Below are 20,733 nucleotides of genomic sequence, written 5' to 3' on the forward strand. Positions count from 1 at the left end.
CCTTACTACTATAGAGACATTACTCCCCCATCAGTCAGTCTCTGTGAGGCCTCTGCCTTCTGTTTGATTGACGGCTCCCTCCCCCTGCTAGTGGGTAACACAGTTGGAGGCCGACCTTTCATTCTCTGTCATGAGAATTACGATTCTTTCACACATTCTGATTAGTATCCAGGCCGTATGTGGACACTTTTTGTATGTTGTGTTTTGTTTATTTGTCAGGGACACTCTACATGATCAGTGGCAGGGCTTCAAATTAAGATGATTACATTATCAAATCTCTTTCTTACAGGTAATCAAATAAAAAATGTCCCACTTAAAATGCCAGAAATAAGTGAAATACTTCCCTTAAATTTCTCAGACCAAAACGGTTTTCATAGCTGTCTTTGTTGGATCAGCACTATCCACAGTTTTGATTGACAGCAATATCAAACAGAAAGAATCAGCATATTTTTGGCTTTGAGAAACTAGAATCTCAGTGTTGTTACCTTTCTCTCAAGTTCTGGGACTACCATACAGAAGCGGTGCAATTTTTTTTAACGCTTATAGTGATGAATTTAGCCCGGGACAAAAGTGATCACTATAGGCGATTTCCACTGTACCAGAATTTTGTTGATTGGAGGTTTCCGCCTAGAAATTCTCTGTGCAAGAAAAACCGTTGGACCAAACACACACATTCAGTCTCTGTGGCCTCTATTAGTTTCCAGGGGCTGTCAACTGAGGCCAGGCCAAAGGAAACAGGCTTAAAAGAAGCACTTAGTTTCCTCGCCTCTTTCCCTTTCCTCCAGCTAGATATGTAGTTGGATTGACTCACACTCTCTAAACAGGTCTTTGTAAAATAACCTGATCTTATTATGTCAGTCTGCTGGCCTTTACGTTGTCCCACTTTCAGTCCTTTTAATTCCATGCCTTTTTTTTCCTGAAACAAGCGTGATCTTTAAACCAGCCCCCTTTTTACACTGGCCTTCATTCATACTGCTCAAGCTCACTTGGTCTTTATCCCTCTCTCCAACTTCTTTTCATTTTCCTTTTCCTTTTTTGTACCCCTCTCCTCCCCCTTTTTACATCCTTTCCGTTACAGTTTTTGACCATGAGGGAAAGTGCTCCTCAGAAGTGCCTGCCATGATTTTTGCAAGAAGTGATGATTGTGAAGTTTTTCAAGACAGTTTGGCTCTGTCTCACTCATGCATTAAAGGGAAGGGGATCCACATTTACTTTGTGTGTGTTTGTGTGTTTACCAACGTAATTTCTCGGGCGGAATCTGTCTATCGCAATGTGACTGTGCATGAATGCCTTGCATGTGCACAGTGTGATGCACAGGGGGTTACATAGTTTTAATAATGAAAAGATGGACGACACCACGCATCAGAGCTGAATCCTTTATGTTTCACTCATTACGCTTTCCCTTTTTTGTTTGGCAGCTGAGAGAAGCTAGCGACAGAAGAAGGAGAACCATTTGATGGAAGAAAAGAAAAAGAAAAGACAAGAAGAAAAGACCAAGAAAGACACCGCTCAGAAAAAGGTCAATGTCAAGATCATGTTCACAAACATACCAACTTGTCAATAGCTTGCATATAGTTTTTGAGGAAACTAGCAGGTACTTAAGGTGGAACTGTATGTTTTTTTATACATTTGGTGCTTATTTTTAACCTTCAGTTTTGTTTAATCTTTTTTAATGAAATAAATATCCATGACTTAATTGTTGGAAGTTAGTCTGCAAGTCTCTAGTAAACAATCACCCACTGACACTAACTACTTATGTTCATTCAGCAGAAGTAACTAAACTCTAGGGTTCTTCATAACACTTCAGATTTGTCTATGGTTTTGATGAGTTAAATGTTGTTTAAATGTTAAATGTCATCCTGGGAGTATTCAGTATCAAATTGTGTGTCTCTCTTTCTCCGTCTACAGGCTGCTGATCAGAAACCCAAAGGTGAGTGTCATGATCAAGTTCCCTTTACCCTTTCATCAACCTCCAACCAACTGATATGCATTAATCAGGTCTGATTGACAAATTATGACCTTTTCAGGCATATTTACATATTATTCATGCATTATACACTCGTATAATTTAGCATTCTTGTACTCAGATGGACACACACAGTTTGCACATGCATGCACAATTGTGCCTTTTACCTCAGTTTCTCATGCGCACTTACTCCCCCAAGACACACACACACAGCATAGCAAATACAGAGTGTGACAATGATGTGGAGTGATGCCCAGTACGCCCGCAGCACTAGGCAGTGAAGCGTAAGGGCACCCAGACAGCACCCTGAGTGTGGTGTTGGTAGGGGGATGGGAGGACAGGGGGGAAGGGGAGGGAGAGAAGAAGTGGAATAAAAGGAGGGCATGGAGTTCAGCTGAATTGCAGAGAATAGCACGGGGAAAAGTGTCCTCATGTGCCCTTGGTGCCTTCTTAAGAAGCAAAAATTTATTTTGAATGCGTCTGCAAGAAAATTAGTTGTCATAGAAAGACGTTAATGAATTACATAGTGATGTTTCAGCTGTTTTCCCGGCATGAATTCAATTAAATCTGTTATTTGCTGAAACATGAGCGGTATAAACATCTGTTTGGTCCTTTTGATTTGTCAACTTTTTCTTTATGAATAGCCTTAGCCCCTTCAGTTAGGTTATGTATTGAGATATATACACATATAGATGAATGACAACATTAGCAAGTGAGCCATGTGCTAAGCATCTCTATCTCCTCCACCTTTGGCACTTTCGTCTTTGTCCTGTGTAATGTCTACTCTCTTTGCTAGTGCTATATGTCACAAATCACGTCCTAGCTTGTTTTCTTTCACCTAGCACCCTCTCTGATGTGACTCTTGCATTTACAGTAGGAGGTGATGAAATTAATTCAGAAATTGGTCTTGTTGTGTGAACAGAGAACAGAATCTGAGCTGCAGTGTCTGGCTTTACGTGCCCACCCTCCCCCACGTTGAGCAGCAGCTTGGCCATCTGGGTGTAAGTGTAGGGCTTTAACAAAGGTTACCACAGCTTGCCTTGAACTCTGACCAGCTTATTTAATTACCCTCTCTGGGTTTCATTACCCTGTCCCTGAGCTTGTACTGTTACAGTTCCAAAACTCACTGCTACTAATTTGAATAACATTTAATGGCACTTTTCTTGCAGAAGAGTGGGTGAAGGCCTTTCATCACATTTCTGACTCATCCATTCTTAATTGGAATTCAATCCAAATTTGATCACATCTCTATGTGTAGAATAACAGTATCTATAAACAAAGAATGCTTAAGCAACAGAAAATCTATGTGAGAACAAACAGATTTTATAATGTGCCCGATGGTTAATTTTTTTTTTACATAGAGCACTTTCTCTGAACATGATTACTCTGTTGAGCTAGATTGGCTGACAAAATAAGTGGTGGGATTTTTTGCAGCACAAAGAAGATTAGCATGATTGACTGAAGCAGGAGTTGGGAGACGTTTATGTCAGGTCTTGGCAGTCCACATGGGCCAAAGGATTATGTGGGCAACAATGAAGGTCACACACTGAGCTGGGGCTTCTCTGTGCGGTTGTGTCTCTTGTGGCACATTTTTGTTGGATTGGCTTTGTACGGCATCACGAAAGATTTGAAACAGATCAGGTTACGTGCTGACTATGAGCTTTAACTTGGTAGAAGGTAATGCTATGACTGACCTGACATGCCCCTGAAATGCTTGTTTCAGGGGCATGTTATTTAAAATTAAATATTTCTGCCCTTTTTACAAAATGCTTAAATTCCCATATTCGTTGTTTCTATTCTAATCCAATGACCAGTGTTGATTTGAGCCAAAACAGTGACAACAGAATCACAGCCCTTTTTAGTTTCTGACTACACAGAATGACGTCTGTGTGTGGGCTGCACCAAGCGTTACTGGCAGTAGCAGAAGAGGAAATGCTAAGAGTCAGTGATGAAATATTATCAAGTCTGCATGGAAGAGAGGTGAAGGCATTGGTCTGGTGCTAGATAAAAGCAAGAATGAAGTAAGGACAGGGAGGAAAAAAGTAATGAAGCAGCAAACACTTAAGTTGTGTGCCAAAATTGACCATTGGGAGTCAATGACAGTGCTAATATAGAAGAGGACTAATGACATTGACATTCATTTTATAATATGTTTAATGACAGAGAGAAAAGTGGACACAGAATGAGAATCTGATGGTGTGTGTGTGTGTAGTAGGTACTCATGCAGACAGAAAGGTGAAGAAAGTACAGGGGAAGAGGACTTGTTTGAACACTAATCGTTCAGCAAGCCATCAGGACATCTGTTTCCTCAAAATGTCCCATTTGCAATATCTTTTTAAAAGGAAGGTAGCATGAACTGGAATGAGTTGAGTTTTCATGCGTGATACTAAATAATAGAGGTATGTGTGTATGCAGGATCGGAGGAAATCAGTATGCGGTAGTGATTTGTGCCTTTCCATCCATATCAATGATCTCTTCCTCATACACTCTCAGAAATTCATAGACACATAAACATTCATACCACCTCCCCCCATCCTTTGCTGTACCTTTCTGCTTTTCTCTCTCTGTGGGCCTCCTTGGTCCCAGGCATTTCAATTTGTTTGCGGTAATCGATCTCAGCCCGGCGCGTTCATATGTATGAAAATGAGATAAAGCTTTGGCGCAGTGGAATTAACTCCTCTGCCCCCCATTAGGCATGGAGCTTCAGCAATCATAGGGTTCCAGAAGGCAGTGTCCCAGTGCCCTAACCCCCCCCAACACACCCACACCCACACTCAGACTGGACCTCTGATCCAGAAGCCTCCCTCCTGGTCCCCATCACCTCAGAGGGATGTTGATTATTCACCTCCAGCTCACATGCTGCTTCATCCCAATCTCTACTGCCACCGCATTCAACAATCAAGCTGCAGAGTGTGTGTTCCAATATAATTTAGTAATATTAGTAATATTTAGTATATATGCTAAACAACCAAGACAATAATATACCAGCCATGATGTCTCTCAGCATCTGCATGCATAAACACACCCAAACACAATTACCATTGAAGCTATGAGGATGTCACATAAATGCCTTGCTTGAAACCACTTTTTACTGTTGGAAAAATTGGAAGTAATACCTTTCTTCGCCCTGTGCCTTATTTTCCTCCTTACCCACGCTATTTCCTCTACCCTTATCATATCACCCTCAAAGTGCTAGACAGCAATGTTTTGACACAGTGTCACTACGGCGACAACAGCATTATGTTTGTCAATCTGGCGAGAGACAAACACGAGTGCGTTGTCTAATTTTGCTTTGGATTAATCTGAAATTTCACATGTTATTAATTGCGTCAACAGTTTTGAAAGGGAATTTCATGAATCAAAATATAATTAGAGGCTAATTTACTTGAGTGTGTGGGCTGCTTCTCTTATGTTAACCACATTTACAAACACTCAATGAATTAATAGTGAATAGCTTGTGAGTTACGTCCTGTGGATTTATGACCGCAGAGCATAATTGTTTTTCCTCTACCCCCTGTGTGCTTGCCCCATGTGCATGTCAAGTGCTGGAGGAGAGAGAGGGGCGGATGGATGGATGGAAGAGACTGAGGATGTGAAGGGGGGTAGAGGGAGAAAGGAAACAAACTTAAACAATGCTTTCCCCTGTGTTGTGTGATCACTCATGAGCTGCTGACAAAAGAGCGTATTCAGTGGTCCCTGCCCCTCCCCCATCATCTCCTCCCCCAGCAGTGAGCTGCTTCGTGTCAAATATCTGGCAGATTAATAGGATGTAGCTCGAAGGATATGAATGACTCTTCAGCCTATGATTTCAGGGCAACGTGTCTGGTTATATATGAATAAAAAGGTTTAATGACCATGCCTATATCAATGTATAAGGGGCTGTTCTCCTTCATCCCTCAGGCCATTGTCAAAAGGCAGTTAGCCCATAGAGAAGATACAAAATATAATTTTTTATTCTTCCAATAAATTAAACTTAATGGAATTGTATTGTAGTATTATTGTAGTGTAAGTTGATGATATCTTGGAGTATTTGTTTGATCTAATTTCCATATGCTAATGACACTATTTGGATGCCAGCCTTCAAAAGTTTGAGACGCTTTGCTTAATGCTACAAAATGTATCAATCTCAAAAGGTATGCATCTTCAGGCTGTTGTTGTCCTCAGCCTCTGACCTGAGATGGATGTATTGCACAGTCCTTTTAAGTCACTTTATCCATAGACTAAAACAAAACTGGTTTCTTGGTGCAACTCTGTCATACTGAACACAGAGATAGCTGAAATGAGCAACTGTGACTTTAGACAGAGAAACGGGGAGCCTGGCATGGAGAGGGGGGGTGGGGCACTAATTAGAGAGAGAGGGGTAAAGAGGCGTGCTATGGCGAGAGGTCACGGGAGGCACAGGAGGTCGCAAGAGGCGAATGGAGGTGCGTTAAGCAACTGTCAGTCTCTATAGCAACGTCCCTGTATAGGAAGGGTGAGGGGTGAGAAATTTGTGCCTTTTTATTTTCTGTGCGAGTGGGGTGACAGATGGGACCTTATCGAGACGCACCCACTTGACCCTCTTGTGTGCATGAACACATGCAAGTACACTGCATGTGGGTCCTCTTGGTTAATAATACCAAAACAACAAAGTCGCACTTCTATGTGTAGTTCAAACATCGGCCACTTATTGCACTTGCTAATGGCTTCAATTAATAAGTGTGATTTAAAAAAGGACTCAGTTCATGCTCCTAGTGAACCCATCTACAGTGTATGTGCGTCTGTTTTTACTTTCAGTATGGAACATGCTTATTTTCTGTGTTTTCACATAATGTTGCAATCAGTTGTACACCTAGAAAAACACTTGAATAAGTAGCATTTATAAGATTGTAGTAAACAGTCCAAACCCACTTTAAAATGTGATGCATTCACCTTCCCTACTTCTTATTGGATAAAGACGTGCACCATTGTGGCGGGCATATAGGCCCCTGTGTTGTGTCCATCCCTCCCCTCTCTGTAAAGATGGCTGCATAATAAAGTGGCTCTGCAGACAATAGACAGAAGAGATGTGGGAACCTGCGCTGCCTGGCACTAAGCACAGTTGTTCTTTACAATAACAGATACCGCATACCCTCTTTCCCATGATGCTGTGTTCATGGAGTTAAAACCTTCTCTTTGGCTCCTTTATGTTTTCCTTTCTGCCTTGTGTGTTTTCTTCCTCTTCAATGCTCATTTGTTCTCTATTCTTAAGCCATTGCTCTTTCTCCTGCTCTCTCATTTTATGTAATTAACCATTTAGTGGGAGGACAGGCTGTAATTAAAAGTTTGGTGCAAGGTTGCAGGGAATGCCTCAGCTGGAGGGTTTAATAGAATCTACAGTGCACTTGATACAAATGCTTATTTAATAGGCTCTCTGTTTCGACTTCAGTAAGAGGCACCAAGGTCACTACTAGATACTTCAGCTTTTACAAACACTATTCTCTCTTAAGTATCGCTAAATTTAACCTTGTTAAGAGATTATTTTCATCATTCTGTTTACTTCACCATAGCTCTGTCCCTGGTTCTTATCAAGGTAATATATATATATATATATATATAAATTCCTATATATATATATATATATATATATAGGAATTTCCCCAGTTTTCTTCAATATTTCCTTCATAGTAATTTTCTGTAAACCTCAACACCATCTTTTAAAAAGCATTTACCCATCTCAAATGGTTTAAGAAGAGATATTTCCTCCTCAAAGAGAAATATGTGTCTCACTTTATGTCTGTTCACAGTAGAATGGGACTGTTTCTCTCTCGTGAACCGTTTTTCACTTGTATGCACTCAGATTTATGCTGTCTCTTTCCAGTCGTGTGCTTGCACACACACACACTCTCTCAAAAGACCATTAATTCAGATTCAGACTTGTTAAATACAGATTACACCAAAGATGGCTACACATTATCCAGCTGTTACAGAAGCACCTTATTTGACAAATGAGAGATCAATTTAGCTTATTCACAAACATAAAGTATTATAACTAAACAGGATTTTGACTGTTTGGTTATAAATCCAACATGGTTGTGTGGAGGAAATTGGATATGGATGTGTGATAAGGGGTTCGCAGCATAGATCAAATATTTTTTATACAGCAATTCAAACACAGGCTTTATGAAGCAGGTTGTATATGAGAAGTGCTCGAGCTAAAGGGGTTGCGTCTTTCTCTGTCTTCTGGGTTTGTGTGCTTCCTGTACCAGAGTGGTAACCATAGTGAGCAGTGAGCTGAGTGACCTAATCTAGGAACTAAAACGTCTCAGGTTCCTTCAAAGGTTCAGTGTGTAAGATTTAGGTGAACAGGATCTATTGGCAGAAATTTAATATTCTGGCAGTGTTTTCACTAGTGTGTAATAATTTAAATTGTATACATCGTTGTTCTCTTTACCCTAGAATAAGCCTTTATAAAAATACTTTATATTTACATCGGGAGCGGGTCCTCTCTTCGGAGGTAGCCATGTTTTTTACAGTAGTTCAAGCTGGACTAAACTAAACACCTTTTGAGTTTTGTACAAAACCATACCAGAACAAGTAGAAACCGTAGATATAACAATGACAAAAACTAAGGAGAAGCTTTTTGCACTCTTTTGAAGGTAAAACAGTCTATGTAACCACCTTGCAGCAGGGGTGGAGAGAAAGATGCCACGAGGAGCTAAAAAAATAAGGCCCCGGGAAGAAAACATTTGAATAGAAGGGAGAAATGGAAAATAAGGTAGAGAGGTAGAGAAACTTGTCGGGTGGAAGGTAGAGATGGCGGTTTTGAAACAGTGAGATGGAAAGGTAAGGAGACAGAAACAAGACGAGGGGAGAAAAGAGACAGAAACACAGGAGATGGTGGATCAATATGGATAAAGGCGCAGAGGGAGAATAACATGGCAGGCAGAGAACACCAGGCTGAAAGACGGGTAGACACCTAAAAAAGAGAGAGAGAAACAGAGGGTTAAGGAGCAACCCACTGATAGGCAGTACGAGAAAGAGGGGTGAATACAAACACACTGTGGAGGACAGACAGGATGGGGGGGAGGGGGGGGGGGGATTTGTGTACCTTCTTGGTATCTGATTAGCCGAAGCAGCGTCAGGCGGGCCGAGCTGAATTTAATCAGAGATGTGCGTCACCAGCTGCAGTACCAAGCCAACAGCCAGTCAGATAATGCTGGAGGGGGGCTGGCTCGTTCTCTGTTGCTCCCTTTCTCCCTCCCTCTCTCTGCATGTGTTCCACTACAGGCTCATTGGCAGAAGGGGGTTGCAAACCACTGTGAAAATGTGTGTGCGTTGCATTCTTATGTTTTCGACAAAGATGCAAGAGGCACGTGTCCGAGAACAAGGCCAATAGAGGAATGGGGAAAAAAACTGTATTCATACATTGCTTTCTCTGTGCAGAGTTGTGTTTTGAATTTGTCCGTGTTCATGTAATTTTAAGTTTCCTATATGTCAGTGCTCTTTCTGTGTGTCAGCAGTGAGGCAGCCATCTGGATTGGTGCTGTGCTCACTGAGAGGGCCTCTGTTTTTCGCCGTGCTCTTAGACAGGCTCTTGGCAGGCAACGTGAATACCTCTGCGCTCAGAATTTACTTTAACCTCCACTGTGGCAGCATTTGCCTGTGTGTGTGACTCAGTGGTTCATAGCCAGTACTGCAGTACAGGGCTGCTGTGGGTGTAGTTCAGACTCTCATGCTGGACAGACTGAAGCTTTAATTAAATTATTTCAATCCCATTTATTTCTGTCATTCAAAAATCGTTCTCCGCGTACCAATCGATGCAACAAAACTGCCTCTGTCCTTGTGTCTCTCTGCTCCCCTGAGTGAAGGCAGTCTCAGCTGTTGTGTGAAATGGTCGTATCTGTCCACGGACAGCAGAAAAGAACACCATCAACTATTCATCATGCATTTACCCTAGGACCAATGAACTGTAAATCACAACAGCTCTCTAGGGTTCTATATTTTCTCAAGTAGAGAAGTGCACTACCACACCTTCCTCACTTTCCCTTATCGTATACGTCCATACAGCCACAGACTCAGCTTCCTTATTCCATGCCTATGGGTCAGTCAGCACCTCGGAGAGGAAACCCCAATCAGGCCAATCTGTGCGGTTGATAGATCCTGCTAATTTTAACACCTTCAATGCTAACTCACAGGGGAAGGGTCAGGCCAAGGCAGCATAGAAAGAGTTGTGTGTTTGGGTGAATGTGTGTGTGTGTGTCACTGGCTATACCTGTGGGGCCAAATTTCAGATTAAAGTCCAGTTCATTGAGAGACTTGGATGTCCACAATTGGGCAAAAGATTATTTTTTGGGAGATAATGGCAAATCTATGTTTCCTCCCTGAAAGTGAATTTATAACTGTGTGGTTGTGTGTGCGCACACATGAGTTTGAGCATGTGTGTGAAAAGTAGCGAGAGGAAAGAGTGTAATGAAGAGGAAAGGAGGTGTCTTTATGTGTTTTTGTGTCTGTGTTCAGTCAGCAGAAAAAATATGACCTTTTCATCGAGTGCGTCTGGGGTAGTAACATATGTTCAACAACAGGCTGCATGAAGCAGTCTACTTAAAGGAATAGTCCGCATCATATTGCAGTGCAGAGGCAAAGGACAATGCAATGAAATGCTTTACGATACACAAAAAATAGTTCCTAAAATATACTGATAGACTGAATGAACCCGTGTTGAAACTAAAGCATGTTTGTCACTCTTTCTTTAAAGATCTCTCCCATAAATAAGACTTTCAATATCATTACCTATTTTTCCAGCTAGAAGATAACTTGATAGGATTGATACTCTCTATGCTGTCACTGCTTGAAAAATCCTTTCTGTTACATAAATTACTAATAGTGAGTTAACAAAGACCTGCATGTGTCTTTTTGTGTGTGTGTCTGTGTGTGTGTGTGTATGCTTGTGTGCCTGTGTATTGTATCCATCCAGTGCCAGAGCCTGCTCCCATTAAGCCCAGCCCCGGCCCATCCCACCACCTCCACCCTGCCAGCCTCGCGCTGCCCCTCTCCTCCTCTTCTTCTTCTGGCAATGGCAAGCACACCTCCTCCAGTAGCCAGCTCCCGACTCAGACTCCCCCTCTACAGCAGTGCCAGTTGTCCTCTGCCAGTGCTCGCTACCCGCCCAGAGAGGTGCCCCCGCGCTTCCGCCAGCAGGAGCACAAGCAGCTACTGAAGAGAGGCCAGCCACTGCCTGCAGGAGCCCTCAGCGCTCTGACCCTCTCCTCCTCTTCCACCTCCTCAACTTACTCCTTTTCTACGAGTACAAGCAGCACTACCCCAAACTCTGCCACGTCCACTGCGGGCAAACACCACCCAGGTTTGTGTCAGTACAGTAAAAATAATGAATTAAATGGAGTTCTGATCTTCTTTATTTTAGATAAGAGCTTTTAAGTTCCTGGTTTTGCAAATTTTCCAATTTCCTTTTACCTTTAAGTGCACGTTGGCTCTACTTTAGCTGCATTTCTAGTGCAATTACACTTGATGTTTGACGTGAATGATCCTTTAAATCCAACATTCTCCTTCGACATAAGCAGTAATTTCAGTGAGATTTAAAAAATAATTGTGAGAAAGATGAAGGATGTCCAATGCACACTATCTATACACACACTTAGACCTTTGTAGCAAGTGGTAGCACTATAATTAACGAATCTTTTGCTCTTAACTTTATAAATGCTGAGCCTGCCTTCTGATGCTCATTTGTGTTGGCTTGTGTGTACTTGTATGCAAGTCGTGTGTTGATAAAAGTATGGCCATGAGTTATTGAAACCACTAGTACTGATGAATTCTGTCTTTCATGAGCCCACTAAAGATTTGGGGATTTTTGTCATATTTTCGTCATCATTTTTTTAAGGGGTTTTATTATACTCCTAAAGGTTTTTATGTTGTTTTTTTTGCCTGTAATGCATTATTTCTCTTCTTAATGATGTACACAGAAACAAAAGATAGTGTCACCTCATATCCTCTAACATGACACACTCTAACTTTGAAGACATAGATGCAAGGATTATCTCTGTAGCACACCATGCAGAGTTTTCCTGTCTAAGGCTTTGAGCAGGAGCTAGCATGAGCATCTGCTTGCATCTTTCTCTTCTCTCTTTTTTTCCTCTTCCTTCTTTTCATCAATGCTCCTTTGCTGCGCTGTGCTGCCTTTCATTACTGACTCAACATTTGCTGTTGTCGGGCTCTCTGTAAACAAATCTGCAGCAGCTGTAGCGCATGGCTTGATAGTTGGCAAACTACAGCCCTCTACAGAGGCAACTGGTCCTTGCATGTTCTAGCCAGACACAAAAAAGAAAAGTTGCAAGTTGTCCCATATACTAGCACACTAGCTTTATGAGGCTTTGGCTGTTAAATGTTGTGAATAATCCTCATCTTTCAGCTTTTCATACAGTTTTTGGCTTCAGGCTTTACTCACGAGGGCGTATAAGTTTATCTAAGCCTTAAACTTATAAGAGTGTGTTTCTCCTTTGGTCTCTAGAAAACTTAAGGTCCCTGTTTGTTGTAATTTACCTGTACTGTCCTTATTATTGTCCTAGTCCAGCAGTTGTTGTTATGTTTGGCCTTTACCTCACCCTAGTGTTCTCAGGGGTCTTTCGGTTAAACACAGCCTTTGGCAGAATAGCCATTCGCTAGGTTTCTACCTCATTCATCTCTTATTTGTGTCCTGAGGGCTTCTGATGGACTGTCTGTTTTTTCCTGCCTGCTCAGCTTATAGCCTTAAGCTAGTGTTCCTGTTGTTGCAGTGATTCTGGCATACATAATTTAAATAGTGGACACTAGTTAAACCTACTGCTCTGTAGTCTTCTTGCTTTGTTTATGCTTATTATAAATTTTGTGTTATAATACCTTGAGAAACAACTTTAAATGTCATGTAAACATTCCAGTGGCAGTAGTTGTATATGAAGTAGCAACAGAACAAATTAATTCATGCATAACCTCCCTTTTTGCAAAACTACACATTTAAAACTCTATTTGGCCTCACTTAAACACATAAACAAACCAACAAAGAAATCCAAATATTGTAACAAAATCACATTAACATATACCGTGTAATGTTATGGCCACTGCCTGCTAGTACTGAAACAAAAGTTTCCTCGTCAGTGTAATTGTCAGGGAGAGATGAACTCTGATTTGAGGACACGTCTCTGAACTCCCTGGTGAGGTTACTGTGGCCTAGAGCGATGCGATGAGATAGTTCCTTCCGTCAGATACTCAAACACTTGCATTTGTGCACATGCAAACACAAACACATGTGCCTAGATGCAGTAGCTGTGCAGCAGCAAAACACTGACCTAGTTGTGTCCTCTCAGATGCGTCTGCCTTGCAGGCAAGCTGGCTCATAGTTTGTATGCACACGCACGCACACACACACAAAATCCACAAGTTTTTTGTATAAGCCAGCAGAACTGCAGTATGTCCTAAGGTGGTTAAATGCATTTTTTGACCCATTTTTTTGTTGATATAAAATGTGCGTGTTTTATGTATAACATTCCACAAGGCCAACACACACAAACACTCACAGCACCCCATCCCCAAAGTCTGAAAGGCAAGTCCCCCTATATTCAAGGGCATTCACGCCACTCCCACATAACCTTCACTCTACCAGCCCCATTTAATTGTTCCAAACACCAGACAGAAATCCCCATTTTCTCTCCCTCCCTCCCTCCCTCCCTCTTTTATATCCACCATCCCCGTCTCTCCAGCTGACGGGGGACCATTAAATAGTGCAGAGAGAAGCCAGCAGCCGTCCAGACAGGCTCCCCCAGTAGCAGGTGCTGAAGTGGGGGTCTCTTAAGACTGTGGGAACTGCATGCCAACAGCTGTTTGCTGGTCACCCAGACAGACTATGTTGCCAGAAGGCACTCTGATGGGTGCTGTGAAACACTTGGCCCTTTCATTTGAGCCCTTTTTGATGTTCAGGTGAAGCAGTTGGGCTTTTGAGCATTTCTTATTGAAGTTAAATTCGGTTTATGGAGAAGGAACAGCGTGTGGCTTCCAGTAAGATGAGTTCGACAGTAACTAAGGTGTTTAAAATATGTGGTTGTTTATTTTCAAAGAGGTGAGTTCCTAAAGTAACAATTTTTAACTCTTGAAAAAGCCGGTTTGCATCTTCAACACAGTTTCCCTAACATGTATAGTTAACCTCCCCTTAGATCTTGTATATTTGCTAGATTTAAAATCCTAGAATAATCACAATGCTATTTTGCTGTAATGAACCCAGGAAGGTATGGATTGCCCCATGTGCTCAGGCTATGACACGTACACACACAAGTGAGCGAAGCCCCCAGTGGCTTCATTAATCCAGTCTCTGACAGAGAAACCAGAGGAGTCACCATGGTCTCGCTCTCCTATTTTCTCTTTTCCCTCAGCAGAGGTAAACAGACATGAGTGATGAGCTCAGTAAATCCTCCTGTGACCATTCCCTCATTCTTTCTTATTCGCCATGCTTCCGGTAAAAACAAGTACATGCCTTCTTTGATGTAAGTGGGCTTAAAGCTCCCCTCACGGAGAGATGGAGAGGGTTTATTTGGTGACAAAAGACTACTTAACGTCCCCTCCTGTTCTGGTTCTGTTATTCCCCCATAGTTAGATCTGAAAAAGCCAAGTCTCTGGCTCTCAGTTAAACCAAAACAACTGTTCACATTTCTTTCTCACTGTCCATGAAATGTAATGTCCCCCTTTCTTTTCCGTTGTGTGCTAGCCCTTCCCCCCAGACCTTCCTCTGTCCCTCCCTAACACCATCTCCTTCTTAGTCTGTCTCCCTGCCTTTCATTTCATTCAAAGGATAGGAGATATATTTAATTCTTGGCTACCTGCCCATTTCTATGATGGCAGCTCGCCTCATTATCAGCTCATCGCCAGCTTTTTTCTGCTTCAGCTGGCTTCGCACAAATTCAGTGTGTTGTTGTTGCTGTTTAATTAAACTCTTTCAGGACAAGTGCTGTTGGTGTTCTCCTCATTAGGAAATGTTTGGTATTACTTAGTTGTTATCCAGGTTCTGTGGAGAAAACAGGCCTTTACCTTCTTGCATTGGCTTGCAAACATATGCACACAAAAACGCAGCCCCACTTCCACTCGGAAGCATGACGCGCCATTGTGGGCCCCTTGGTTTTATATTTTTTGACCCTTTTCATTCACAAAGCACTGTCAGACCGCCCTCCTAATTGCAACCAGAATCAAAACAGCAACGCATTACTGACACATGACTGCGAACAGTGGATGGAAATGATTGTCCCCCTTTCCTTTGTTTTTTATGTTCAGCCGCCTTTCGTCTCCCTTGCCTGCCAAATTACGGCTCTGCCAAGAATCAGCAAGACCTTTCCTTTTCTCTTGGAATGTCGGTAGAGGGAGTTGAAAGGAGAACAATCGAGGCATGTTGAGGTGAAAGGAAACATTATGTTCTGCATAAGTCCACACTTTCCTAATGTACATATTTACCAGGGTAGGCACAATGGGATTGATGCATATACAGTACCTTGTAATCCAATACTATAGTCCTTTGATAAATGATCCTATTGTTGAGCTTATATGGTTTCATTCTTGTGGAGGCAGATATGCACGCTTGCTATTTACCTTTGCACACAGTTATATCCATTCCTGCTCACAGAAGAAGGTAGCTTATTGCAGACATACAAAGAGGATATGATGTTTCACATCCTTGCATAGATCTGTGGAATCCTCCTGAGTGAGCTGGTGCACCTTTCTGCAGGCATTTTTTCGCTTTCTCTCCCTCTTGGTGTTGCCTGCAGTAGAAAAAAAGAGTCTGTCTGTTATCTTTTCCCTTCCATTTTATAAATTTTTATTATTGTTGAATTTAGGATTGATCATAGTGTCATTGTCATTATATGGCTGATTTACCATGTAACCTACTTTTACACTCCTTGGGAAACATTATGTGCAAATGAGACTGAGACAAAGAGTGAGGAATATACACAAGGGGGCATTTGAAATGTTTTAGTCTGTTATGTAAAGGCAGAGGCAGGACATAGAAATACATTTAAGTGTTTATTATCACATCAAACAATCATCAATGCATCTCAGCCCTCAGTATATGCCATGACACACAGATGTCTCTTGAATGTCTTCCAAAAGTATCCCTCAATGACTAATTATAGTATTTCCAATTGAAGGATCATATCTGGCTTGTTTTTAAGTTTGAACAACTTCTAACTTAAGTTAAAAAGAATTGGCGCTGGAACAGCCGTTGTAAAGGCTTGTTTTTCCTGTGATGTTTTAATATTTTTGTGTGTGCAACTGATTACAAATTGACCGCAGTCTAGTGTTTGTAAATGTGCCATCAGCTTGACAACCCTGTGTGATAAGGCTGCCTGCGGAACGGAGATAAGTGTTTTAAGGCGAAAATTGCATCCACAGCCAATCTGTGGCACGTTGCTCAGTATCTTAAAGCCACATATCTGCCAGTTTGTGTGTGAGTCCACACACCACAACCAAATAGGCATTTACCTCATCTGACTGAATGATTTTGACCACAGGGTCTCTATATCATGATGGACAACTTCTAGCTATTATTGGAATCTCTGAGACAATCTGATGGAAGGTAAGGGCAAAGTAATTGTAGTTAATGCAGCCTAATAACCCAACAAGGCAAATATTTAAACTGCACATCCTGCATCTTTGTAATTAAACGTTAGTGAGCCTTGCTTACTGCAGCTGCTCAGGAGGATAACCAGAAATGTATTATTGTCTATTAGGTTTTTAAAGCCTGTTGAAAATGGCTTTTTGTTATTTATATCGTCTGGATTTGCAGACTGGATTTTTATTTCTTGTTTTATTGCCTTGATGAAAACTTTGAGTGTGCACTCAGTGAAGTGTATTTTACCATTGATTCTTCCACTTCTACTCTGTGTTGGAAAACAACTATGATTAATATCAAGGTTTCATATGCATACTTGGTGGTTTCATACACACATTCATTTTCCTGTCTTCTCCTGAAGTTACTGGATTCATTTCTTCCCTCACATGCTCGGTTGGCCAGTATGTTGTTGATATTCATAGCAGTACTTCTCATTGGTTTTCTAGCCCATTACATGAGGCTGGCCTAGTGGTTAGGATGTTTGCATGCTGGATCGATAGCCACCCGGCTCTCAACCACTACCATTAATAAGATCATTGATTAACTGCCTCCCACTGATTGAATACCCCTTTACAGCATCGACTCATTCTATTATTAGTTCCCTCTCTGATGGGATGCTTTCGGGCCTAATGAAATTGCTTTTGTGTGATACAATGTTGATTAAATAATTGTTGGAGAGGCATTGTTTTGGTAGCATCATACTGAATTTGCACATCATACATTAAGTCGGCAGGTAGTAGAACAAGATTTACATGCAATCTATTTCTCACAAACTGTATGTTATCTATATGCACGTAGAGAGAAGCCAGTACATGCACACATTCAGACATGCTCGGAGGAAATGTCTTGTGGTTTCTTAGAGCAGTGCAGTTGAAGGAGGAGTATGCCCGGCGGAGCGTAGGGAGTGATGGATGGGAAGCCACCTTGGTTTCATTCCAATAAATGAGCGGCGTTCCACTTGGGCTTCCCTTCGCAGCCCCATCCAGTGAAGCCACGATGGAGACGGATGGGCCTCTCTCTGCTGGTATTAGGGGAGAGGGGGAGGAATTAAAGGGTGAAGAAATGGGTGGAGGGAGAGAGAGAGAGGGAGGCAGAGAGGGAGGGAGGAGGTAGTTATAATAACAGATAAGGACAGTTGGAGAGTGACCAGGAAGTAAGGGGCAAAACAACACAGCAAGGATGGTTATGTGAGAATATATGGATATGTCTTAGCTGATATGACATGTAGCACGCTTGGCTGTGCATTCTGATTATGTGTTGAATTGTGGAATGTGTTAGTGAGACCATCTCATCCTCCCAAGTCTGATTGCTAGCATTTACCAACCAAGAAGATAACATATGTCTATATTGGACTTAAAGTGGCTTTTTTACATGATGTAGTCTAGTCTAAAGTATTTTGTATAACACCCCCCCTCCAACCTGCCACCCCTTCCATACTGTTTTCTGATCTCCATTTCATCTTTTGTGTCTAATCCGCCACCCATCTACACTCTGTGTTGTATTTTTCTACGCTCAGTTGTCTTAACCGCTCTTTCCTCTCCCCCTCTTTTTTTTCTCTTCAGACATATCCCTCCAGTGTGGCTCTGGTGCCCAGTATGAGACCTCTCGTTGGGGAGCCTCTTTGCCAGTTGAAAGCCCAACCAGTGCTAACAGCTGGGACAAAGTGATTATTGACGAAAGTGACAAAGAAACTTGGAACTACATCAGCCACAATAGTGACCCCAACAACTCTGCAGCACTAGAATGCCCCTTAGGCTCAGCCAGCTCTAACCTAGACACCAGTGCTATCAGTATATCAATGAGTATGGCCACAGGTGCCGCCGGCCAGCAGGCCCACTACACCTCTCTCAAAGCTAACAATAATATGATGACGGGACCTGGGTCAGCCAATACACTAGCTGGTAATAGAGGCTGGAGCTCTGATGTGAAACAAGAAAGTATGAATGGTGGTCGAGTAGGAGCACCCAATAACTGGGGCGCTCCCAATTTTAACTTGAATCTCAATCCCAATGCCAACCCATCAGCATGGCCTGTGCTGGGCCATGAAGGTGGTGATCCCAATGGAGTCTCTAACTCTGCATCTCTCCCACCAGGTATTAATGGCAATGGAAACATGGGAAATGGGAGCCCAGGAGGTACTGATAATGGTGGGGGAGGTTGGGGTGGCATGCTAAGTCCCAATGAAAATGATCAGCGCCCTTCATGCAACACAAGCTTGTCCTTCAATATGGACCTTAACACTGATGGACCAAACCACACTAAGCCACAACAGCAAGTTCAAGAGCCTATGAGCCCTATCCACGGCTTAACTGGCTGGGGAGGCCAATCACCCACCGAATCATCCCAGCTCAATGGGGACAAAACAAGCACCTCTTTATGGGGTGGTGGAGAAACAAAGGCAGCTGACTCTCCCAAGGACTCAGGCTGGGACTCAAATCCTTCAAGAGGGCATTCTGCCTGGGGCCGCCAAGGCAGTGGTGGAGGGAGTAGTGGAAGTGGTGGCTGGGGTGACTGGGGGAAATCTGCTGGGGGTGGAGATGGATCTAAAGGCTGGGACTCAGTAGATGCTGGTAGTTCAGGTTCAGGCCAAGAGCAGCCACTTAGTTCATGGGGCCAGCAGCCTGGAACAGCACCAGCAAGTGATGGTAGTGGAGACAGCAGTGAAGGTAGATCCCAGCAGAGAGACAGGTCCTCCAGCATGGAGTTTACCCCTGGGCCACCCCGACAGGACCTGGACCCTAGGGTGCTGAGCAACACAGGTTGGGGACAGACCCCCATTCGACAGCACACTGTATGGGAGATGGAAGAAGCCAGTTCTGATGATAGCAAGAGCAACAGCAGCTCTGTAGGAGGCTCCAGCTCTAATGGGGGACCTTCATCCACCAATGGAGGTACCATTAATCCCAACATCGGCTCTAGACAGCGCCCTGGGTCTGGGGGAAAAAGTGACAAAGGAGAATCATCATCCTCTGGTTGGGGAGCCCCTCCACCTCAGCCAATCCAGACTGGATCAGGATGGGGAGAACCTCCACAGTCACTTAACAAAGCCTCAAATGGCACTACAAATAACTGGGGAGACCCTTTGACCACAAATGGTCATAAAAGTGGGGGCACACCGTCCTGGGGTTCTGAGGACAAGTCACCAAATTGGGAAGATGGCCCTAAGAAAAGTCAGCCTACTAGCTGGGGTGAAGGCCCCAAAAATAACCATGGACGGGGAAGGAGTAATGGTGGTTCCAATGGCCCCAGCACAGGAGACTGGGGAGAAAAAGAGGTAAAAAACAATGGTTCCTCCAGCAGCATGTGGGAAGGAGAAGGTGGTAATGGAGGAAATGGTGGATGGAAGGATAGTCCCAGAGGAGGAAATAGAGAAGGAGGCTGGAGCAAGCCTGCTCCTGCTGTGAGTAATAGCAGCTGGGGGGAGAACCCACGTTCTAATGGCCCAGTACAGGGAGGCTGGGGATCATCCAAGCCCCAGGAAAGCAGCAGCAGCAGCAGCAGTAATGGAAGTGGTGGAGGAGGAGGAGGAGGAGGAGGAGGAGGAGGCGGCGGAGGAGGCGGCGGAGGCAGCATTGGTTCTTGGGGTGGTCCTGGTTCTGTGAAACAGAACACCTCTACCTGGGGAAATGTCAGCAAACAGGAGCAAGTCAAGGAAACCAGTGGCTGGCTGGAGCCCTCCCCTCCCTCCGTCCGTAGGAATATGGAGATTGATGATGGAACATCAACCTGGGGCGAATCCACTACCTTCAACAAGTCTGCCAACATGTGGGATCGCAACAATCCCAATAATGACCAAGGCAACAGCGGCTCAACTCCCAGTAAGAATGGTGGCATGATTATGCCCAACAATAACATCAACAATCACTCTGTCAGCCCTGGGAACAACAATCACCATCATACTCACCACGTGCACCACCATCCCCATCATGGCCAACCCCCAACTCACCTGCAACACCATGGAAACAACAATGGGTCACCCAACATTGCTGTCTCACATCAAGGTCCTGGTCCCCAAGGCAGACCCCCGCTTGCCAACCCAGGTATGTAATTACAATAGAATTTGATGATATGAATATTTAAAAAGACTACGGAATATTTAAAAATGCAATATCTAGAGTCTGGTTCTGAAGTCAAAGAAACTGGTTCTGCTGGACCCCACTGTATCGAG

The 20,733-nt window shown here is 43.1% G+C and overlaps 1 protein-coding gene across 3 annotated transcripts in view; it reads left to right on the forward strand.

Annotated features, from left to right (window-relative positions):
* LOC133953273 (trinucleotide repeat-containing gene 6C protein-like) overlaps positions 1–20,733 on the forward strand; it is a 46,033-nt gene that overhangs the window by 9,052 nt on the left and 16,248 nt on the right. For 2 of the 3 annotated variants that reach the window (XM_062387097.1, XM_062387099.1), the window contains exons 2-5: positions 1,419–1,519; positions 1,909–1,930; positions 10,902–11,288; positions 18,128–20,605. In XM_062387097.1, coding sequence (XP_062243081.1) covers positions 1,457–1,519; positions 1,909–1,930; positions 10,902–11,288; positions 18,128–20,605 — 2,950 coding nt within the window. In that variant the 5' untranslated portion in view covers positions 1,419–1,456. The remainder of the gene's footprint in view (positions 1–1,418; positions 1,520–1,908; positions 1,931–10,901; positions 11,289–18,127; positions 20,606–20,733) is intronic. The other variant, XM_062387100.1, reaches the window with a different exon arrangement.

This window comes from Platichthys flesus, chromosome 5 (genome assembly GCF_949316205.1).
Source record: "Platichthys flesus chromosome 5, fPlaFle2.1, whole genome shotgun sequence".
Taxonomy (NCBI): Eukaryota; Metazoa; Chordata; class Actinopteri; order Pleuronectiformes; family Pleuronectidae; genus Platichthys; species Platichthys flesus.